Here is a 20,771-nt window from a genome sequence, read left to right as displayed (position 1 = left end):
CTACAAACTCATGTAATATAACCAAAGATAAGATGTTTCAAATTCAAAGTTGAAATCTACTAGGCAAAAAATCTAGAGCCATCTTTGCTCATTTCAGCTAATTTTTAGGACAAGCCAAGTTTTGAGGTAAATAGCAAGAAAACACTTCAAATTAAAGTATTAATGATTTTTTTTAGTTTATTTATTTTATTTTTGGTTGTGTTGGTTCCTTGTTGCTGCATGCAGGCTTTCTCTAGTTGCGGTGAGTGGGGGCTACTCTTCGTTGCAGTGCTAGGGCTTCTCATTGCGGTGGCTTCTCTTGTTGTGAAGCACAGGCTGTAGATGCGTGGGCTTCAGTAGTTGGGGCACGCAGACTCAGTTGTGGCTCACGGGCTCTAGAGCACAGGCTCAGTAGTTGTGGCACCCGGGCTTAGTTGCTCCATGGCATGTGGGATCTTCCCTGACCACGGCTCAAACCCGTGTCCCCTGCATTGGCAGGCGGATTCTTAACCACTGCGCCACCAGGGAAGTCCCAAAAGTATTAATGGTTTTTTATTCTTATAAAATATTTTATAAAAGGCAAGGGTACCTAAAACTTGGAGATTTTGGAGCTATATAACACACATACATTTTGGCAGAGATTTAAATGGCCCAATATATATTGATGGTAGAGTTTCAGTATAATTTGTCCTTTATTCTTAACTTTCTTATTAGCATTTAAGTGAAACAACAGTGCACACACTCTATTGAAGGGTGAGCCACTATTCTATAAAAGATGTGTTTGATCCCCTCATCTACTCTAGTAGAAGCAAGGTATCAGAAAATTATTTCTAAAAATGACAAGATTTTATACAGTAATACCATCTTTCTCCCTGCATATCAGTGAAATGTAGAGAACACAGTCATCTAAAACAATGACAGTCTATCTTACCATGACTTGATTTTGTATATAAAGGTATTATTCATAATAGCCAAAAATGGAGAAAAATCCAAGTGCCCATCAACTGTTGAATTAATAAATAAAATGTGGAATATACACACATAGGAATATTATTCAGCCATAAAAATGAACAAAGTACCAATGCATGCTACAACATGGATGAACTTGAAAACATTATAATAAGTAAAAGAAACCAGACAGAGAAGACCGTATATTATATGATTCCATTTATAAAAATGTCCAAAATAGGCAAATCTACAGAGCCAAAAATTAGATTGGTGGTTGCCCAGGGCTCGAGAGTTTGGGGAGAAATGGGGAGTCACAACTAACTGGTATGGGGTTTTGTTGGAGGGGGCTCATGAGAATGTTCTAAAATTAAATTGTAGTGGTGGTTTCACCACCCTGTGAATAGACTAAAAAAATATGTAATTGTGCCCTTTAAACGGGTGAATTGTATGGTATATAAAGTTTATCTCAATCAAGTTATTTTAAAATTTTAATAATCTCAAATCCTTGTTATTTTAAAAGGACTTTCACATATAACCTTATTCCAGCTTGTAATGCATTTTAATGGAATGCTACTTTCATAGCAAGATATTCATTGATTTCCTCCCTACATACTCACCTGATCTCCTTTCTGAAACTCTACATCAATTGGTCTTTTCTGTTCACTGATCTGCCCAGGTGGCCCAGGGGGGCCCTGAAGACCTTGCTCACCCTGTTTGCAAGATAAAATAAGAAAGTGATATTTCATAGTTTAAACAGACAATAATATAACATGTAAGCTAAGACAGTTGCAGGAAGCAAAAACACAAGTTCAAATGACTAAGAAAGGAAAAAACTGAGGACTAAATAAGCAACTTTCTTCTTTACTCACCTTTTCACCCTTGGGTCCCTGGAAATTTAAGCCCATATTCCCCTGAAGAGAGAGATTTCAATTTAAAACCTCATTGACAATAACAAAAATAATCCACACCAAATAAAAGATGTAAAAAAAAAAAAAAAAAAGAAAACTACCTTTGGTCCTGGAAGTCCTGGTGGGCCAGGAGGGCCCTAAGAATAAAAGACATAGAAAAGGGAAAAAAGTGTTATATTAATGAGTATATTAAAAATTATTTGGTTTCATAAAAAGTGAGGACTGAGAAAGCCCTTCAAAATAATATTTCCTGGGTTTTTTTCTCATTGTTTTCTAGTCAGAGACACACATTTAAATTGATTTAAAGAAACTAGATGATTGTGGAGACTTCTCATGACAGGCTACAAGTGGGCGGGGGAAGAAATGCAAGGATAGGTAGAGGCAGAGGAGTAGCACTCGTGCCAAAAATCAATACAAAAATTAATCTCAACAAACATCAAATTTATCATATCAGAATTATAGGTTAACTTTAGGTACCATAAGACAATTAACTGTCTAGTTCTCAAAAGCATGTGTTTACTTTTTTATTCCAGTTTTATTTTATATAATATTTGTATTTTTGAGAATGTTTCAAGGTTTGAAAAGTTAAATTGGCATTTGTCTGCCCAAGTATATCACTTCTTGATGTCAGCTGACCTATTTATTTACATATTGTACCTTGGTGGCATTTCTAAGACTTTGCTTCATCTGTTGAATCAGGGTTAATTGCAGGGACATTAAGAAGTACAGAGTGAATCTGTTATGTGGTCACAAGAGTTAACGGAATTCAAGGTGTAACAATACACCTAGGGTAGGCCAAGGTTGTAAATAACAGAGTTAGGAAAAAGTGCCATGGTCCAGAATCTCATGTTTTGCAAGACACCTACAACTAAAACAAGCTAAACTCAGAGGTTTTCTAATCCTCTACCAAAGATTTCTAAAAAAGCCAAAATCACAATCTTTTTCTGGTAGATCTTCTAGTATTTATCGAATGTTATTTCCTTCATTCATGAATAGAGGACCAATCTTCACAAGCAAAAATGTACACTCTATAAAGGTATAATGGAAACTGTCACTTAAATATATGGTAGATGAGAGATAGAGTGGCATATGAGAAATTACTTTGACTGAAGTACAATTTTCTTGCCCTTTTAAGAGGGCAACAGCAGAGCTCTAAGTCTAAAACATGACTTGAATGAAATCTAAATATTTCAGGGGTAAAGGTACTTACAATTTATTAGAGTAGAAAATGTAAGTGACCATACAGGTAGTAAAGTAAGAGAACTGGTTGCACATTCAGGGTCTTTATAAGTTTTTTGCTTCTTTCCTGGGAATACCAATCCTTATCCCATTGCACAGTGATTCACTACCCTCACCAATCCTACTGTTTTGTTACAGGTCCTTAAGAAATGAGAGCCAATTTTTTTGTGAATACCTGTTTTGTGAATACCTCTTTAACAGCAAACCACAGCTTGAAGAAACATATTTCATCAAGTGACTAAAGAACTGCCTTAGAAGACTTCATAAGATGGCCAGAACTGACAAAATATTTTAAATCTTTCCTTTTGTTTACTTCATTTTTTTCCATGTATAAAATGGAGCTATTACTTAGCATATATATTGTTCACCATAACACTGTAAAATCTCCCATAAATAAGAAAATTTAAGAAAACTATAGATCATGAATGCTGTAAATACATTATAATTTCAAGTAATACACATAATATTAATATTTGTGAAAGAAATCAAAAGAAAAGGAGAAATGAAATTACAGAAGCAAGCTTACCATCAAACCTGGTGGTCCTAGGGGACCAATTGGCCCTGGTATACCAGGGGGACCAGCTGGGCCCTGTTACAAAGGAAGTAAAGAAAAGGATGAGAAAAAAACTCTCACTGTATTGTATAAAAAGCTAAATGGATGAAATTCTAACTTCAGTTGCCAGAATTCTGTTCTACAATTCTATAATTTTGAAGTGTTATAAGCAGAATTTTAAAATGTAGACGAATAAAAGCATTAAATAACTATAAAGAAATTCAACTAAACAGAATGGGTGCATTAGAAAACTTATGTTTTACAGTGGTACATAACAAATGTGGGACAAACACATAGTAAGGAAGTTTTAAAATATAAAGCAATAATGATGGGCATTTAGTGGGGCTTTTATGCTAGAAATGGGAAGAGAAAGGCTACTAGATTCAAGGTAGTTTCTCTAATTTTAAAATAAAAATAAATAAGATTAAAGACAAAGAGTGAAGTGGGAATAACTGGGACAAAAGGTAAGGGAATGATGTAACTGTTTTGGAACACAATTTGGCATCTTAAGAAGTTGAAATTTTGACTGCCCTGAAATCTAGTAATTTTATATCTAGGTATAAATCCTGGATTATTCTGTAATTTAAAAAAATCTCAAAACAACCCAAATATCCAATAATAGGAGATCAGAGAAACAAATTCTAGTATATTCAAATGAGGACTGTTATACGGAAGTAAAACTGAATGAACTACAGCCACATACAATAATATGGATGAATCTTAACATATCAAATAGAAAAAGTTGGAGAAAACTACACATAAATTTTGTATTATTTCAAAAACTAAATACTCTTGTTTAAAGATATATGCATATATAATAAAACTATTTTTAAGAAGCAATGGAAAACCCAGAATGGTAGTCACGCCTTGGGAGAACGCAGAAGGATGTGGCTGCCAAGGAAACCACAGGTTGATTCAAAATTATTTGTAACGTTCTAGTTCTTAAACACTGTGTTGGGTTCATAAGTGTTCATTTGGTTGTTATGCTTCATAACCTACATATATTTTTCATGTATTCTGATATTTTCAAATATAATATAATACAAATTTATAAGAGATAAAAGATTGGGAGTACTTAAGAACATATGGATGGGTTATATCAAGTATGGAATGAGAAGGTGGCTAATGAAAAATGTTCCTGAAATTGTATCTTAGTGATCAAATACTAGAAAGTGCTGATTTTTATTTTTGGCAAAGGGATCAATCTTCATGAAAAATAAACCTCAAGAAATTAATTTCCTAATCTATAAATTCCCAAAAGTTATTGTTGTCTCCATGTATGTTATGTGTAGGCTGACATGACTATTTTTTCTGAAGATTATACTTGATGTTCACTATGTATAAATTTTATTCTTTTAGCTTTCAAAATATGTTCATGTTATATATAACTGATAATGTTACAAATTATGTCTTCTAATATCTTAAATGGAAAACCCACAATTTTTATTTTTAATCAGACCATTTACTCCTACCACCCTACTGATCCCCACAGCATAGGAATAAGAATATAGAAGCCTATTTCTGCTGCGAAACCCCAAAACAAAAATTTCCATGGAAACTGGACTGAGAGTTAAAAGAACAAAGCAGCGCTTCTTAAAATTCTCCCTGGTCCAGAATACTTTTATTTTCACGTACAAGGTACCTGCGATATCTATCAAACCTCAGGTGATAATTTCTATAACTAAAATAGAGAGTATTAAAGGCTGAGGATAAAAAAGAGATGCTGTGGTCTGATTTAATCAGTATAGCAAAGAAGAAAATCACCAGATGCTTACTTGTATTCCAGGAGGACCGGGAAATCCTGGATTACCCTTTGGACCTGGCAGTGATGACATAATTATACTACCTGGTTCTCCCTGAAAGAAATCATCAATGGAAATTGTAAGTAATAGTTATGATACATGAAAACTGGCAAGAACACAAAAAAGTAATCTGAGAATTCAATCTGTCACAGAAGTGTCCCCAAAGATTAGGTGATCTCAGTAATTAACATGAATAAATTTACCTTTTAAAGGAAAATGAGGAAGTGGCCAGAGTACACTGAAGTACAGTCGATTTATTAAGAACCTGTCATACCTTTAGTTACTCATTCATTAAAAACATTTATTAAATATAAATATTTGCCAAGAATTGTGTTAGGCTTTGGATGCTTTGTAGTGAAGAAGATAAACAAGACTTCTGTTCTTATTGTGCTAATAATATACTGGGGAAATTCAGACCATAATGCATAAACAAATAAGATGACAAAATTTTCTGTTTAGGACTATAAAGGAAAACTACATGGTACATGATAAAGAAACAGTGGAGGGCTTCCCTGGTGATGCAGCGGTTAAGAATTTGCCTGCCAATGCAGGGGACATGGGTTCAAGCTCTGGTCCGGGAAGATCCCGCATGCCAAAGAGCAACTAAGCCCGTGCGCCACAACTACTGAGCCTGCGCTCTAGAGCCCGCGAGCCACAACTACTGAAGCCCGTGTGCCTAGAGCCTGTGCTCTGCAACAAGAGAAGCCACCGCAATAAGAAGCCCATGCACCCCAATGAAGAGTAGCCCCCGCTCACCACAACTAGAGAAAGCCCACGTGCAGCAACGAAGACCCAACACAGCCAAAAATAAATTAAAAAAAAAAAAAGAAACAGTGGAGGACTAAAAAGAAATAATAATTATGTGACGTGGTGGAGGGGCTAACTATCGTTATAATGGTGATCACATTACAAAATATAAATGTATCAAATTAACATGTTGTACACCTTAAATTTACACAATGTTATATATCAAATATATTTCAACTAAAAAAAAGAAATAGTGGAGGAAATTAGTTTGGGTAGTAAAGAAGGGCAATTTATGAAGTTAACATTCATGCTGAGATCTAAAGGATAATAAGGAGTCAGCCAGGTGAAGATGGGGGAAGAGCATTAGGCAGTGTAAGCAGCATGAACAAAGGACCCAGAAAGAGAAGAGCTTGGCACATTCAAATAACTTAATGCAGACAGGTGTGATCAGTGAGCCAAAGGAAAAGTGGTTTAAGATACGGCTGGAATATGGGGCAAAGACCAGAATATGCAGGTCTTACAGGCAATGGAAAAGAATGTGAACTGTATCTTAGATGCAGTGGAAAGCCCTTGAAGGTTTATAAGGAGGGAGATTAATTTTTTTTTCATTTTGTGAGAGTCCTTTATTATGCAGAAACTTCTTATATTCTTAGTGTATCCTGACTGATACTGACTCAACATTATTTAGGATTACGGCTTTTGGACTGTTGTATCTTTTGGTATGAAATGACATTATGCAATAGAAAGGCAATCTATTTGCTGGCAAACATGTCATTCAAATCAAATATTCTGTCTTGCTGTCCCACACCAGAAACAGAGCCAGGTCTGGCATTAGGAGCCATGGAGGTGGCAAAAACCTCTCTTCTGGGATTCAAGGTTTCTCCAAAAGTTCTGTGCTTCATAACAAGGAGGGAGATTAAATTATTGATTTACATTTTTAAAAGATCATTCTTGGCTGCTCTGTACAGAACAAATCAGGCTGGGAGGTGAGGGGGTGTGAAAAAAGAAACTAGTTAAGGGGATACTACCTACTCCAGATGAGGCATTATGATTAGTGTGGTGGCGGTGGAAATGAATAAAAGTGGATGAATTTATGATATATTTTACAAGCAAAATTAACAGTATTTAGAGATAGCATGGAATGAGGAGCTGTGTGAAGAAGTAGAAAATGCAAATACTAACTCTCAGGCTTTGATACATGCAAAAGTGTACATGATAGAGATACAAATTTTAGAGATGGGGAAAACAGGAGGAACAGGTTCATTTGGGGGTCTTGGTTAACTTTGAGCATGTTAATTTGAATGTCTGGGAGATATTTGAGTGGAGATGTCAGGGAGGCTGTTTAATACATGCATCTAACTCAGAAGAAAATTCTGTTTTAGACAAAGAAACGTAGGTGCTCCATAACTGGACAGCAATCAATAACATGAGCATTAAAAATATTGCTAGGCATAGAAGAGAAGAAGGAGTCAGGACTGTGTCCTGATACCTGCTGGATAGAATAACATGAGCTTGCATAGAAGACTGCAGAATGACCAGAGATGCATAAGAAAAATCAGGAAAAGGTAGCGTCTCAGAAGCCAGAGATAAAGAATATTTCTAGAGGGAGCAGGTGGTCAACTGTGGTGGTCCAGTGGCTGAGACTCTGCGCTCCCAATGCATGGGGCCTGGGTTCTATCCCTGGTCAGGGAACTTGATCCCACATGCCGCAATTAAGAGTTCGCATTCCACAACTAAAAATCAAAGATCCCGTGTGCCACAGCTAAGACCCTGTGCAGCCAAATAAATAAATAAATATTTTAAAAATGTAATGCGGAAGGTATCAAAAAAGAAATGTGAGTCTGATATACACATTTGCAAGTGTATCAGCCCATAAAAGGTATTTAAAGCCATGAGAACAAAGGAGACTACTTAAGGAGAGCTCGTAAGTGTGCACTTGCACAACTTCTAGAAGCATCCATTTTAAGACAGAAGTCAGAGACATATCTGATTGAAGATGCAGGCTTTCTAAATATTTTATTCAAAATGTTTACCTTCCCAACATGAGATGCTTACCTTCATACCTGGGATCCCAGGAGGTCCCTATTATAAAAAAGAAAAGTGATTATTTTATATACATGAGAGGGGAGCAAGCAAAAGAACACAAATTGAATAGACTACTGTAAGATCATTCTGAGTACAAGGTATCTTAAGATACTTAGAGATGATATTTATATTAAATACCACAGAATCTTTAGTTTTACAGAGCAGAGAGCTCTGTGTATTACTAACTTCTTTTATAAAATATCCTCTTCTTGGGCTTCCCTGGTGGCACAGTGTTAAGAATCTGCCTGCCAATGCAGGGGACATGGGTTCGAGCCCTGGTCCGGGAAGATCCCACATGCCACAGAGCAACTAAGCCTGTGCACCACAACTACTGAGCCTGCGCTCTAGAGCCCGTGAGCCGCAACTACTGAGCCTGCGTGCCTAGCGCTCGTGCACCGCAACAGAGTAGCCCCCGCTCGCCACAACTAGAGAAAGCCTGCATGCAGCAACGAAGACCCAACACAGCCATAAATAAACAAATAAATAAATAAATAAATAAATTTAATATTAAAAAATCCTCTTCTAGTTTACTATTTCAAAATGTACTACTTTGTTCCACATGAATGCACTGAGCTCACTTTCTACAGTTCTGCTTCTTCTGTTAATTCCTGTGTTCATTATAATCCCAAATTTTATAACTTACTGGAGGACCCTGTAAACCAGGAAAACCGGGACTGCCTGGAAATCCACGTTCTCCCTAGAAGGAGTTAAAAATAAAGAGTGTGAGGAATAAAAAACAAAGCGTAGCTATACCAACAAACAATGACTTATTGAAAAGATTTCTGTAAAAGCCATTTTGAAACATACCAGATTGCCAAAAATTCATTAGCCTTCACTTTCCAATTTCTTCAATATCAACTATCCATATCAATTCAGCCTTCTAAGATACTTTTATCTCTACTCATCAATCCCAATCAGAAATAAAGAAAAAATATTCTACCTTAGTCATTTTCTTCTGACAAATCCATTTTGAGACAATCATACCACAGATTCCTGGCCATCATCACATTTAATAGTTAATGATCTGCCCCAATTTCCTGCCCATGTATTATATAGATTTTTATTTTAACGGCCGTATTGCATTTTTCTTTTATCGTAAACTATTTCAAATTATTTTTGTAAAGAGGAAAAGATGATAAGAAAGAACGCCATTAATATCACCAAGAGGACAATAATAGCAATAGTTCTAGCAATTGCAAGTCATTATGTTCTCTAGGCACCCAATTTTTCTCACTCCCTTTTGTAAAGTACTAATATGGACATTTGGTTTAGAAAACAAAAGCTAAAATTGCTGTAGAAGAACCCCAATGCAACCTCCTTTCAAATACCTATATGCCACAGTAATCTTAGAAACATCCTCGTCAGAGGCTTAAAAGAGTAAAATGATTACAGCTATGTGCCTTTGAGTTATTGTCCAATATCCCTCTCTCCACCACTTTTTTACACATGGACAAAGTAGGCCCAGAGAGAAAGGGAGTGGTCTGTACACTGAGTTTAGAAGACAGAAAACGAAACAACCCATGTATTCTGGCTCCATCTCTAGGGTTCGTTCTATTAGTTACATAGTTAGAAATATAAGAAACCATTTAATCTGAAAGTATACATAATAAATCCATTTTCAAAAACTTTGTTGCTCACATAATTGGGGACCTCAAACACAAACTAATTATGAGATCTTCTAAGGTGCTGCTTTAACAAAAAGAAAGAAAAAGATCCCTTTAATCACATAGCATACTATACTCATTGTAGATACATCTGGTCTTCAAAATTAAAACTGGCTAGTGGTCTGTTGCTCAAGGTGTGCTGGCAAAAATCAAACAAATTACCAGAATAGGCATACAAATGTAGCCTACTTTAACATGCAATGTGCCATGCAAACTAATTCTACATTGGTTCTACCACTGTAAGGTCACCCCAAGCAGAAATGAAGAACACAACTAAGCCTCACAAACCCAAAATCAAAATCAAAATGATAATAATAATAATAAATAATGGCATTATTATTATTATTATTATTATTATTGGCGAGGGTCACAACGACTTGAGAGAAATATTGGAGGTAAAAATATTTTATTGCCTTCAAGTATATACTACAATGATTATCACAAAACGTGGCCTCCCATAATGCAAAATAGTTTGTTCAAGTTATTTTAAATATATGCCCTAATATAAAATATGACACATGTCATTAGTTAGAAAAACCTAGGGTATTTCATAAATAGTTTCACTGAATATTATGTGCAAAATGGAAATGCCAAAAGGATATACAGAAAATAATAATATATTTCATTAACCTATAGGAAAATGAGAAAAGTGAGGGAAGAAGCAGAAACAATAATATGTAAGCTTTTAAAAAGAGCAGATTTTCCTTTTTTTTTTCTTGCTTTCACTTTATATTAAATCCAAATAGTTGGATTTAGGATTGACTAAAGATAAGAAAAGTGGGTCAGAAAACAATGTTTGTAGTATGTGAAGTTTTAGTTTTTCACTTGTTAAATTCATTATTTTCACTGATGGAGAAGTTTCAGGTTTCATACTAATAGTTTATGGTAAAAACTGATGTGATATATTACATATCGATTTTTAAGATTTTTCTTAAGGAAGTTATTAGGCAAGGTAAAGAAGTTTTAAGAATATGAAAGATTTGAAAACTTAAATTGTACCTAGTTTTTTAAAAAAGGCAAAGCTAATGAATGACATTTGCAATTATTACTCTTAACAACCGATATAATATTTGAAACATATATATCCTAATTCCTTTTTAACTCTCATCTTACTTTACACTAAAGTCAAAAAAAAAGGATTTGGTAAGTAATCTTCAACCCAATGCAATATCCCAGCTAATTACACAAGCTTCAAGAATTACTGATGTCTCAATATATTGAAAATGTTAACTGAGAACATATCCTATGTCTGTCCTAGACATGAAGCGACTATATCTCTTCTTTGACATTCTTCATATTGATTCCTTGAAATTTTTAAGTCTATTATTATCAAGCATATTGCCTAAGATTAATTCAAAGAAATCTCACCTTGGTTCCATTGCATCCGGGGATGCCTTGAGGTCCTGGGGCCCCATCATGGCCTGGCATTCCCTTTGAAAAGGGATATAACACATGTATAATATTTCTTAGATTACTTTTTAAGGGATTTTAAAATAAGAAGCCAAATCCTACTTACAGGAAGACCTGGTGTCCCTGGAAATCCAGGAAGTCCAGGAGGACCCTATAAAAGAAATAAATTCCTTGAATCAAATAACAATCAGTAACAATAAAATAATATCCTACCTAAGGGAATTATGAGAATTACATTTAGAATAGCAATGGACAAAATGTGTTTCATTGATTATTACCACTCGGTCTTTTAAACACTATAGAAAAAATTCCTATATGTGTTTAAAAACCTCTTTTATAGAAAACTATAGAAGAAAGCTCCTATTTGAGAGAGCATTGCCTTTATTGCACTTAGTAGGAGCAGGCAAATTAGTGGATGAAAGGTCTTTTCTAAAAGACAAAGTGATTCTCCCAGGTTTGTGATAAATATTGAATTCAGCAGGGTATGGGTATGTGGCAAATATATCTGCCCCTGAGAACATCAATGTGATCACCCCCAAAATCCTTTAATCAAATTCCCGTCAGGATTGGCAAAAATACAAGTTTGACAAAACTCTCTGTAGGTGAGGCTATGGGGAAAATGTACTCTCATACAACTGCTAATGGGATTTAAACACCATGGAGAGAAATTTGGAAATACCTAACAAAATTACACATGTATTTATTTACTCTTTGAAGGAATTCATTTCTAAGAATCTATCCCAAAGGTACACAAGAAATTATGAAACAAAATATGAAATTCAAGGTTACTGATTGAAGCATTATTATAGCTAAAGTCTAGAAATGGCTGTATAACCATATTTATAGCTAAAGGTTAGAAACCTTTAGGTTTCTAACCTAAATAGGGACATGACTAAATAAATAGGGACATGACTAAATAAATTATGGTACATCCGCATAATATAAAACTATGCAGCTGTTAAAAAGAATGAGCAAAATCTCTGTACATTGAAATATGTAGTGATCTCCAGGATATAATGTTAAGCAAAAGAAACAAAGTGTAAGTAGTGTACATAATACACTAACTTTTTTTTTCTTCTTCTTTTTTTTTTTTTTTTTGCGGTACCCGGGCCTCTCACTGTTGTGGCCTCTCCCATTGCAGAGCACAGGCTCCAGACGCGCAGGATCAGCGGCCATGGCTCATGGGCCCAGCCGCTCCGCGGCATGTGGGATCTTCCCGGACCAGGGCACGAACCCGTGTCCCCTGCATCGGCAGGCGGACCCTCAACCACCGCGCCACCAGGGAAGCCCTACACTAATTTTTTATAGCAAGGGTAGCGATACTAAACAATGAAAGGATAAACAGAAAATAATAAAAATGATTACCTCTGGGGGAAGGAGGAAAGAGAATAGGGAGATGGAAGGAAGCATAGGTAGCATCTCTGACTATACCTTGTCTTATAGAACAATGTAAATGTTTTAAATAATGAAAAAATTAGAAAGCGGTAAAAAGGAAATCGTTAAAACTTGAAAGCAAACTGGGACCAATGAACCTAACGTACAGCAAGTTGTGGACAGTAACAATACAGAGAAGAGAATTACTTCAAGTGTCTTTAAAACATGATATTTTGACTGAAATTAGTCAATTCAAAGGGGAAATAAACAACAGCAAAGAAATAATTAGTGGCATTTAAGAATTCTATTATTAGTATTAAAATTGAAATGGTTGTTTTGCTTATTTGCATATTGTTATTTTGAAGCTATTTAGTTTCAACAGTGCTTAGAACATAGTTAATGGTAGCTATAGCTATTAAGAGATATGATTATTATGAAGAGCTTTAATAGTATACTGATATTCAGTTACTACAAAAAAACATAGATACATGTCTGCTAAAATAAACTAAGGATTTTGAGTTTCCTCCTTGCTTTTCCAGTGCCCTACCCACCACCAGTCATAAGCAGCATGTAAGGCAATCTACATGTTCTCAAGACGTAGACATCAAACAGAATGGTTTAAATATTTATATAAAATGTGTACATCTACTAAATTTCTGGAGATCCAGAAGATCAGAATGTTTGTCTTTGTAACACATAAATATGCTATGCCACCACCCATATATTTTACATTCAAATTCAGGGACCTTGTCAATCCATGACAACAGAATTTCAGAGCTAAAAGCGACCTTGGAGATTGTGTTGTTTGACTCTCTAATTTAACAAATGAAGAAACTGAGGCTCAAAAAGTTAAATATGATTTTCCAAAAGCCAGTACTATTTTTAAACTACAGTTTCCTCCCAAATCTAAAACACACTGAAAAGTATATATCAACCTAAAAGCTTTTCAGAAAAATATCATTATATGTGCACTTCACTTTTGAGACACATCCTGATTTCCAGAACATTAAAACTTGAAAAATCATACATCTTAGAACTGAGGAAATATTGTATTCTTCCAAAAATAGTTATTCTTTAACATAACGGTTTAAACTAGTGCTTCACAAACTTGTTCTCTTCAAGATACACAAATAAAATTATAATATTTGTATGTAGTACCCAGGGAGGCTACACAGCCTGATGTGATTGATCAGTCCTCTGAACCCAGAGGACTGAGATGATTGCACTGGTTGGGAAGTTCTGCTTTAAATCACTTGTATGATATATATTTTTAATAAATTGAAAAATTGTTGTAATTCAACACTTTCATACTTCTTAACCAAAAGTCTTCTTTCATTAGTTTAACCAGGCATTTGGATATATAAAGATAACTATCAAAATACTAGAGAAAGGCTAGTTGTAGACATATACAAACTCTTAAATTTAACTTTTTAAAGACTTCATTTTTCTTTCTGCATTTCAGTATGAGTCTTTTCTAGTTGCCTCATAACACTTCATTTGCTTCTTCTCTATTTTGACCAACAAAGCATTTGATACAGCAAATATCACTTACTCTGATCCCTTTTGGTCCTGGTGGCCCTGGAATTCCATCACTACCCTGAAAAATACAACATATTTAGTTATTTTTCCTTCAAAAATAGCCCTCAAATAACTAATTTTAGACTGTAAACTGAGACAAATTTTTGTGAACCTTTGTGAAAGTTAGTGAGAAACTTACATACCCAAGGAAGAAGCATGTATTATTGAGACTGAAAGCACTGAGGTAAGTCATATGCTAAAGGAAACGCCTTTATTTACTGAGAAGAAAACTGTTAACATGTAGAAGAAACTTTATACCTGTAAAGTTAATTATGAAGCATGCAAGAAAAGAAAGATGAAATAGTAGTATAGATATTCCCCAAATCATTTATGCATAAACAAAATAAGAGCTGAAAATCTGGGCAGTTTCTATATTGTGTCAATCTGCTTGCATCGTCTCTGGGCCTAAGTATGAGCTGTTCTTGAGTTTGCTGTTTTAAACCTTTGCTATGTTTTATAAGACACTTTCTACTGGCAGAGCTAAGAAGGAAAAAGAAAACCATAGACTTTCCTTTAAAGCTTCTGCTATAGATTCCATGCAAAAGAGGCTGCCCACATGTTTGTTAATCTATTTACCCATTTCTAGTTACAACCGCATTGCTGAGAATTTAAAGTCTTGCCTCACTAAGTTTTACTATGTAGTTTCTTTTAAAAATGGAATAAAGAAAACCTAATTCTGCTCCAATAGGCAGGAATTTCAGTGGAACATACAGCTAGCAGGCCACCATCTGAGCCTTTAGATAGTTTTTATTAAACTGGGGCATCTTGCTTTATACAAGTGGCTTTCAAACTACTCTACTTACAACCCTAGAATTTCCCCTGGAGGTCCTTTATGCCTATGTCACCCTCCTTCAATCACTGAAGCTCTGTTTTTATCTGTTTTATTTGGGGCTTCCATGAAGTTTTATTTGGAGAAAAGGTTACCTGATGTCTTAGTTCCTTATGCTCCTCTTACAAATTACCACAAACTTAGTGGCCTAAAATAATACAATCTACAGTTCTGGAAGTCAGAGGTATGACGGGTCTCAGTGGCAGAGCTGTTACTTTCTGGAGATTATATGGAGAGAATTCATTTACTTTCTTTTTCCAGCTTCCAGAGCTACCAGCATCCCTCTGCTCATAGCCCTCTTCTATGTTCAAAGTCAGTGACGGCTGAATGAGTCTTTCTAACATTGCACCACTCTGACACTGACTCTTCTGCCTCCCTCTTCCACACTGAAAGGACCCTTATGATTATACTGGGCCCACCCAGATCATCCAGAATAATTACCCTAGTTTAAAACCAGCTGACTAGCAGCTTTAATTCCACCTGCAATCTTAATTTCACTTACCTATGTAACCTAACATATTCACAGGTTCTGGGGATTAGGTTATGGACATCTTTAGGGGGTGGGCATTATTCTGCCTACCACACCTTGCTTTAAAACAAGGTTAATAATCTACTATTTTCACAAAAGATGCATCTCTAAGGAAATTAAAGTAAATCTAATTCTATTTTAAAACTAGAAAATTGTTTGTTCAATGAATCTTTTTTGTGTCTTCCCACTAAAGGTGAAAATAAGACAAGGATGCCTTAAAACTATACTGGTCATACTAACCAACATGGCTAAATAAGAGAGAGATATTAGAGGTATAAAAATTGGAAAGAATGAGGTAAAACATATTATTTGCAAATAATATGACTGTATGCATGGAAAACCCAAGATATTAAATGAAAAACTATAATCAATAAGATAATTCAGTAAGGTAACTGTATATAAAATTAATACGAAGAATTAATAGCTTTCTTATATAACAACAACTACCAGTTAGAAAACATAATGGAAGAAAATGTGCAATTTACAATAGCAGAAAAAGATAAAATATTTAGCAATGAACTGAGCAAGAAATGTATAAGATTCATAAGAAGAAAAGTTTAAAACACTTCTGAAGTTCAAAAAGGAAGATTGGAACAAATGGAAAGGCATTCCATGTCCCTGGATAATAGGATTCAACACTAAAAAAGTCAATTCTCAACAATTTAGTTACAAATTTGATACAATAAAAATAGAAATAACACGAATTTCTTTTTAAACTGGACAAGGTGACTCTAATGTTTATATGGAAAAATAAACAAGCAAGAACATTGAGAAAAATTCTGAAGAAAAAAAAGACCAATGAGGGGACACTAGTACTGGAAGATATAAAAATATAGCATAAGATGTCAATAATTAAAATAGTTTGGTTCTGTTATTTGAATAACCAGACCATTGGAAGAGTATGAAAAGTTGAGAAACAGGTCCATATATTCATGTGAATTTGGTATATAATGAAAGTGGCATTGCAAATCCGTGGGGAAAATTATATTGGGACACACTTGTGAGGACATCTGGAAAAAAAAGTGGAACTTACATCACAAACCATACCAGGATGAATTGAAATCAATACAATATTCACATGAAAAAAGTGAAACTATTAATATACTGGAAAAAAACATGGGAGAATTATTTTATACTCTTACAGTGGGGAAGGCGTTTAATATTCAAAACAGAAATGCCACAAAAGACCTCTGATAAACACACACACACACACACACACACACACACACACAAATATACACATATACATGCACACACCCAGCGAAGACAAATGACAAACTGGTGGGAAATAATTGTAACTCACAACACAGAGAAAGGGCAATCTCCCTAAAATATAAATAGCTCAGTGAAATATGAAAACACCAACAATCCAGTAGAAAAATGGGCAAATGGTATAAACAGACAGTTCACAGAAATGAAAAGATGCTCAATCTTATTTTTAATAAGAGAAATGCAAACTAAAAGTACATTGAGAGGCCATTTTTCATCTAACAGATTGGCAAGAATCCAAGTTTCATAATAGGATTGGGTGAAGCTATAGGGAAATTGATCTTGTACATTGCTGAACCAAAGATAAATCATACAACTTCTTGGTTGGCAATTTGGCGATATCCACAAAAATATATAAATACATATATGCTCTGATCCAGCAAAACCACTTCTAGTAATCTTAGAGATAATCCTTTATTGGGGAAAGAAAATCTATTTAAATTGTACATCTTAGCAGCACTGTTTGTGGTAGCAAAAAATTGAAAACCACCTAAATGATCATCAATAGGGAACTGGCTTAATGAGTTATGGTTTATACACACAATATAATACAATGCAGTTATAAAAAATGAGGAGGTTCCGTGTATACTGATATGGGATATCTACAATGTATATCAAGTGAAAAACAAAGGTCAAACCATGCGCTGTATCCCATTTTATAAACAAAGGGAGGTAAAAGTGTGTATGTGTGTACATGCATGTATATATTTGTATCTGCACGCATATTCATAAAAAATTCTTGGGCATATTCACAAGAAAATAACATAAGTGGATACTCATTAGGAATACGTAGAACTCAGTGGCTAATGGACACAGTGGAAAGGAGATTTTTTTCATTTTATACCCTTTTTATGTTAATTTATTTTGAACAAAATGAATATATTATCTATTGAAAATCAATTAAATTTTATTTTTAAGAAATTTTAAAGAAATCCTTTGGAAATCTTTATATATACGCTCCTACATATATTTGTTTTATATATGTTTACTTTCATATATGAGTATACAGATTAAAGAATAATCCTACAAAATTTTTGAATTGGTATGTATGTTAACACATACACATGTGCCCAAATACCCAATCACATAAAAAGTATAAATTCAGCTATGTTGGGGAGCATGAAGTCATACTGGAGATAGAAGCACAAAGTGCTTCTAATTCAAAATCCCCAAAGTTTAGAAAGCAGTCAAACCTCCTCCTTTTATGGATATAGAAATGCAATCACAGCAAAAGACTGGATTGCTTTCTAAATTTAAACTGCATACAACCACACCTTTAAAAATTATCATACTATTGTACAACAGTCCCAGTTAATGCTAAACTATTTCAAAAACTCTGATGTAGTTAGCTGTTTTTTTTTTTTTTTTTTGCGGTACACGGGCCTCTCACTGTTGTGGCCTCTCCCATTGCGGAGCACAGGCTCCGGGCGCGCAGGCCCAGCAGCCATGGCCCACGGGCCCAGCCACTCCGCGGCACGCGGGATCCTCCCAGACCTGGGCACGAACCCGTGTCCCCCGCATCGGCAGGCGGACCCTCAACTACTGCGCCACCAGGGAAGCCCAGTTAGCTCCTTTTAATCTGACCTAAATCTTTATTAGACCTGCCACCTCTCAGTGAGCATAGTGTGCAAGAAACTCAGCCCCAAATCCCAGGTAAACTCAGATACAAGAAATGTAACTTTATTTTTCTATGGTTCAACTTAATTTCTATTTCAAAGCACCCATTTCACTAAGATGGTTGAAATTTAACCTCAGTTAATTGGACTTCCCACCTCATTTTCACAAGCCTGTGCCTAAGCTATGGAGGGCTTAAGTAGTTCTAAGATGTTGAGGGGTGGGACAGGCTAGTCCAAGCTGGAATCCATTGAGATGTCCCATGCCAGCAGTCTACATGGACTGCTGCTGAGTTAGTGCTCAATTCTACCCACTTGACTCTTTCAGATCTTTCTGCTATTTCTGGGTGCACAAGAAACATTCTGCTGTTTTGCACCTCATTGGACATAGGAAATTCTGTTGTATGGCCCATCTACTTACATTTTATGCAGTCATTTAGAGTCTTGCCTTTTTCTCAGTGTAAAGTTCTACTCAGGAAATTTAGCACACATCCCTTCTGCTCTTGAATCTAATAAAACTTCCTTGGTGTACTGCCACCTCCTCAGAGATCATGCTCAAGCCTATTCCCACAATCTATGCTATGGAATAGTTAAGTGTTAAAAAGTATTTGTGCATTTAAATTAATTTTCCCCCTTTACTCAGAGGACTACTTGATGAGTATCCATTTGATTTCCTTAATGATCTAATGACACGATGTACCACTATTCCATGAAATAAAATTAGGAAAAAAGGGTTTCTAAACCACTATTATTTTCCAGGAAAATGAACAGAACTGGCCCTTTCATATATCACTTCATCAGTCAAAGAGCCATTAAAAAAATAAAACAGGAGCTTTTCCCAATCTTAAAATTCACGATTATCTCTTCACATCCTATATCTTAACATGCATATAAGATGCTATCCTTGCTCGTGGTATAGGAGAAACTGCCCACACAGCAGTCAATGGGGAAAAGTATTCCCAACTGACAGGATAACAGCACCTTTGCATCTATGAGCTTGGGTACAGGAGAGGGAGAGTGTAAGGATATATCGTCTCCTTCTTTCTCTCCCACAGAATAGCCTGTGTGACTTCCACCTCACCAAATTCATTGATACACCTGTCTCAGATAGCTGCCGCCACTGTAAATTTGACAAACTGGTAGACATGTCTCTCACCACCCAACCCCATCTATTCCTGGCCTGGTAATGTTTGGAGCTTATGGTTACACTCACTCCTCCAGGCATGCCTGATTGTCCTGCTTGGAATAATTTTGATCATGACCATGATCCATTGGAGCCTCAGATTAATTACCTATTTTTTGACATAACTCCTCAAAGCCTGACCCATTCAGGTCCATGTTGGAGTAACCTATGCTTTTCATTTGGGTCCTGAAAAATCAAGAAATGGAATCGAGGAGTCTGGCTCCTGGCTAAAGACTCATGTGTGATTTTTCAGGCCCAACCATATGGTAAGCCTCATAGAGAAAAGCTGCCCATCCCACACCAGAATTAGTGCACAGCCAATGCATGTCAGTCTCTGAAGGGAATTGTAGTAAAGGAGTCAATCCCCCTGGCTGGTCATGCTCTTATGCATATCTGCACTGAAAGGCCTCTTTATATGGAACCTTGGTGAAGACGTCTTCATTGAGAGAGGGGGAAACTTGAGGACATTTTTTCTGTACTCTGACTCAGTAGTTCTCCACTCCTAGCCCTTCCCCCTCCCTTCTTTCATCCTGCTGTCAGGTATAATAAAAAACAGCAGTTTTTTGCTCCAAGCTCCCTGAGCAGTGAAACAATTCCCCCGTGTCTGTGCTGATCCATTTCACCCTCACTGGCACTGTTCCTTGAGGAATAAAGGAAGAGTGGGGGAGTCCACAATTTCTCTGGTTTATGTTTTGCTTATACACACTGTCACAGTAAGTGACTAAAGGCTTGGCTGTTACTTTCATTTTGGCTTGTTGTCTTAATCAGTACTCTGACACCTGGCAGTTAAGCTCTCTCTAGCTCAGCTGAGCTCCTGACAGGACTTAATTTTTGTTAAGGATCCCAATGACCACACACAATTGACAGCTTCCAAAAGCATTTGAATACAGCAGTAATATTCAGCTTTTTTTAAAAAAACAACAATAATGAAGTATAGATTCTTGGCCATTCTATTGTTTTATTTAAATATTAGTTTCTGGCTATAATTCAGTAACTTTTTAATTAATTTGACACGTGTCCCACATTAAGATGGCTTAATTCCTTTGGTATTACTGGTTGGT

At 35.6% G+C, this 20,771-nt stretch overlaps 1 protein-coding gene across 3 annotated transcripts in view; it reads right to left on the bottom strand.

Moving 5' to 3' along the window:
• The window catches only part of COL4A5 (collagen type IV alpha 5 chain), a gene marked incomplete at its 3' end in the record, with an annotated part of 237,781 nt that overhangs the window by 97,195 nt on the left and 119,815 nt on the right, over nucleotides 1-20,771 (bottom strand). For all 3 annotated transcript variants that reach the window (XM_079727040.1, XM_079727039.1, XM_079727041.1), the window contains exons 4-13: nucleotides 14,262-14,306; nucleotides 11,442-11,486; nucleotides 11,294-11,356; nucleotides 8,905-8,958; nucleotides 8,232-8,258; nucleotides 5,403-5,483; nucleotides 3,601-3,663; nucleotides 1,937-1,972; nucleotides 1,797-1,838; nucleotides 1,545-1,637 (exon numbers count right to left, since the gene is read on the bottom strand). In XM_079727040.1, the coding sequence (XP_079583166.1) occupies nucleotides 1,545-1,637; nucleotides 1,797-1,838; nucleotides 1,937-1,972; nucleotides 3,601-3,663; nucleotides 5,403-5,483; nucleotides 8,232-8,258; nucleotides 8,905-8,958; nucleotides 11,294-11,356; nucleotides 11,442-11,486; nucleotides 14,262-14,306 (549 nt within the window). The remainder of the gene's footprint in view (nucleotides 1-1,544; nucleotides 1,638-1,796; nucleotides 1,839-1,936; nucleotides 1,973-3,600; nucleotides 3,664-5,402; nucleotides 5,484-8,231; nucleotides 8,259-8,904; nucleotides 8,959-11,293; nucleotides 11,357-11,441; nucleotides 11,487-14,261; nucleotides 14,307-20,771) is intronic.

This window comes from Hyperoodon ampullatus, assembly GCF_949752795.1.
Source record: "Hyperoodon ampullatus genome assembly, chromosome: X".
Taxonomy (NCBI): domain Eukaryota; kingdom Metazoa; phylum Chordata; class Mammalia; order Artiodactyla; family Ziphiidae; genus Hyperoodon; species Hyperoodon ampullatus.
Note: the sequence above shows the minus strand (reverse complement) of the source record. Positions and strands in the feature narration are given on the sequence as shown.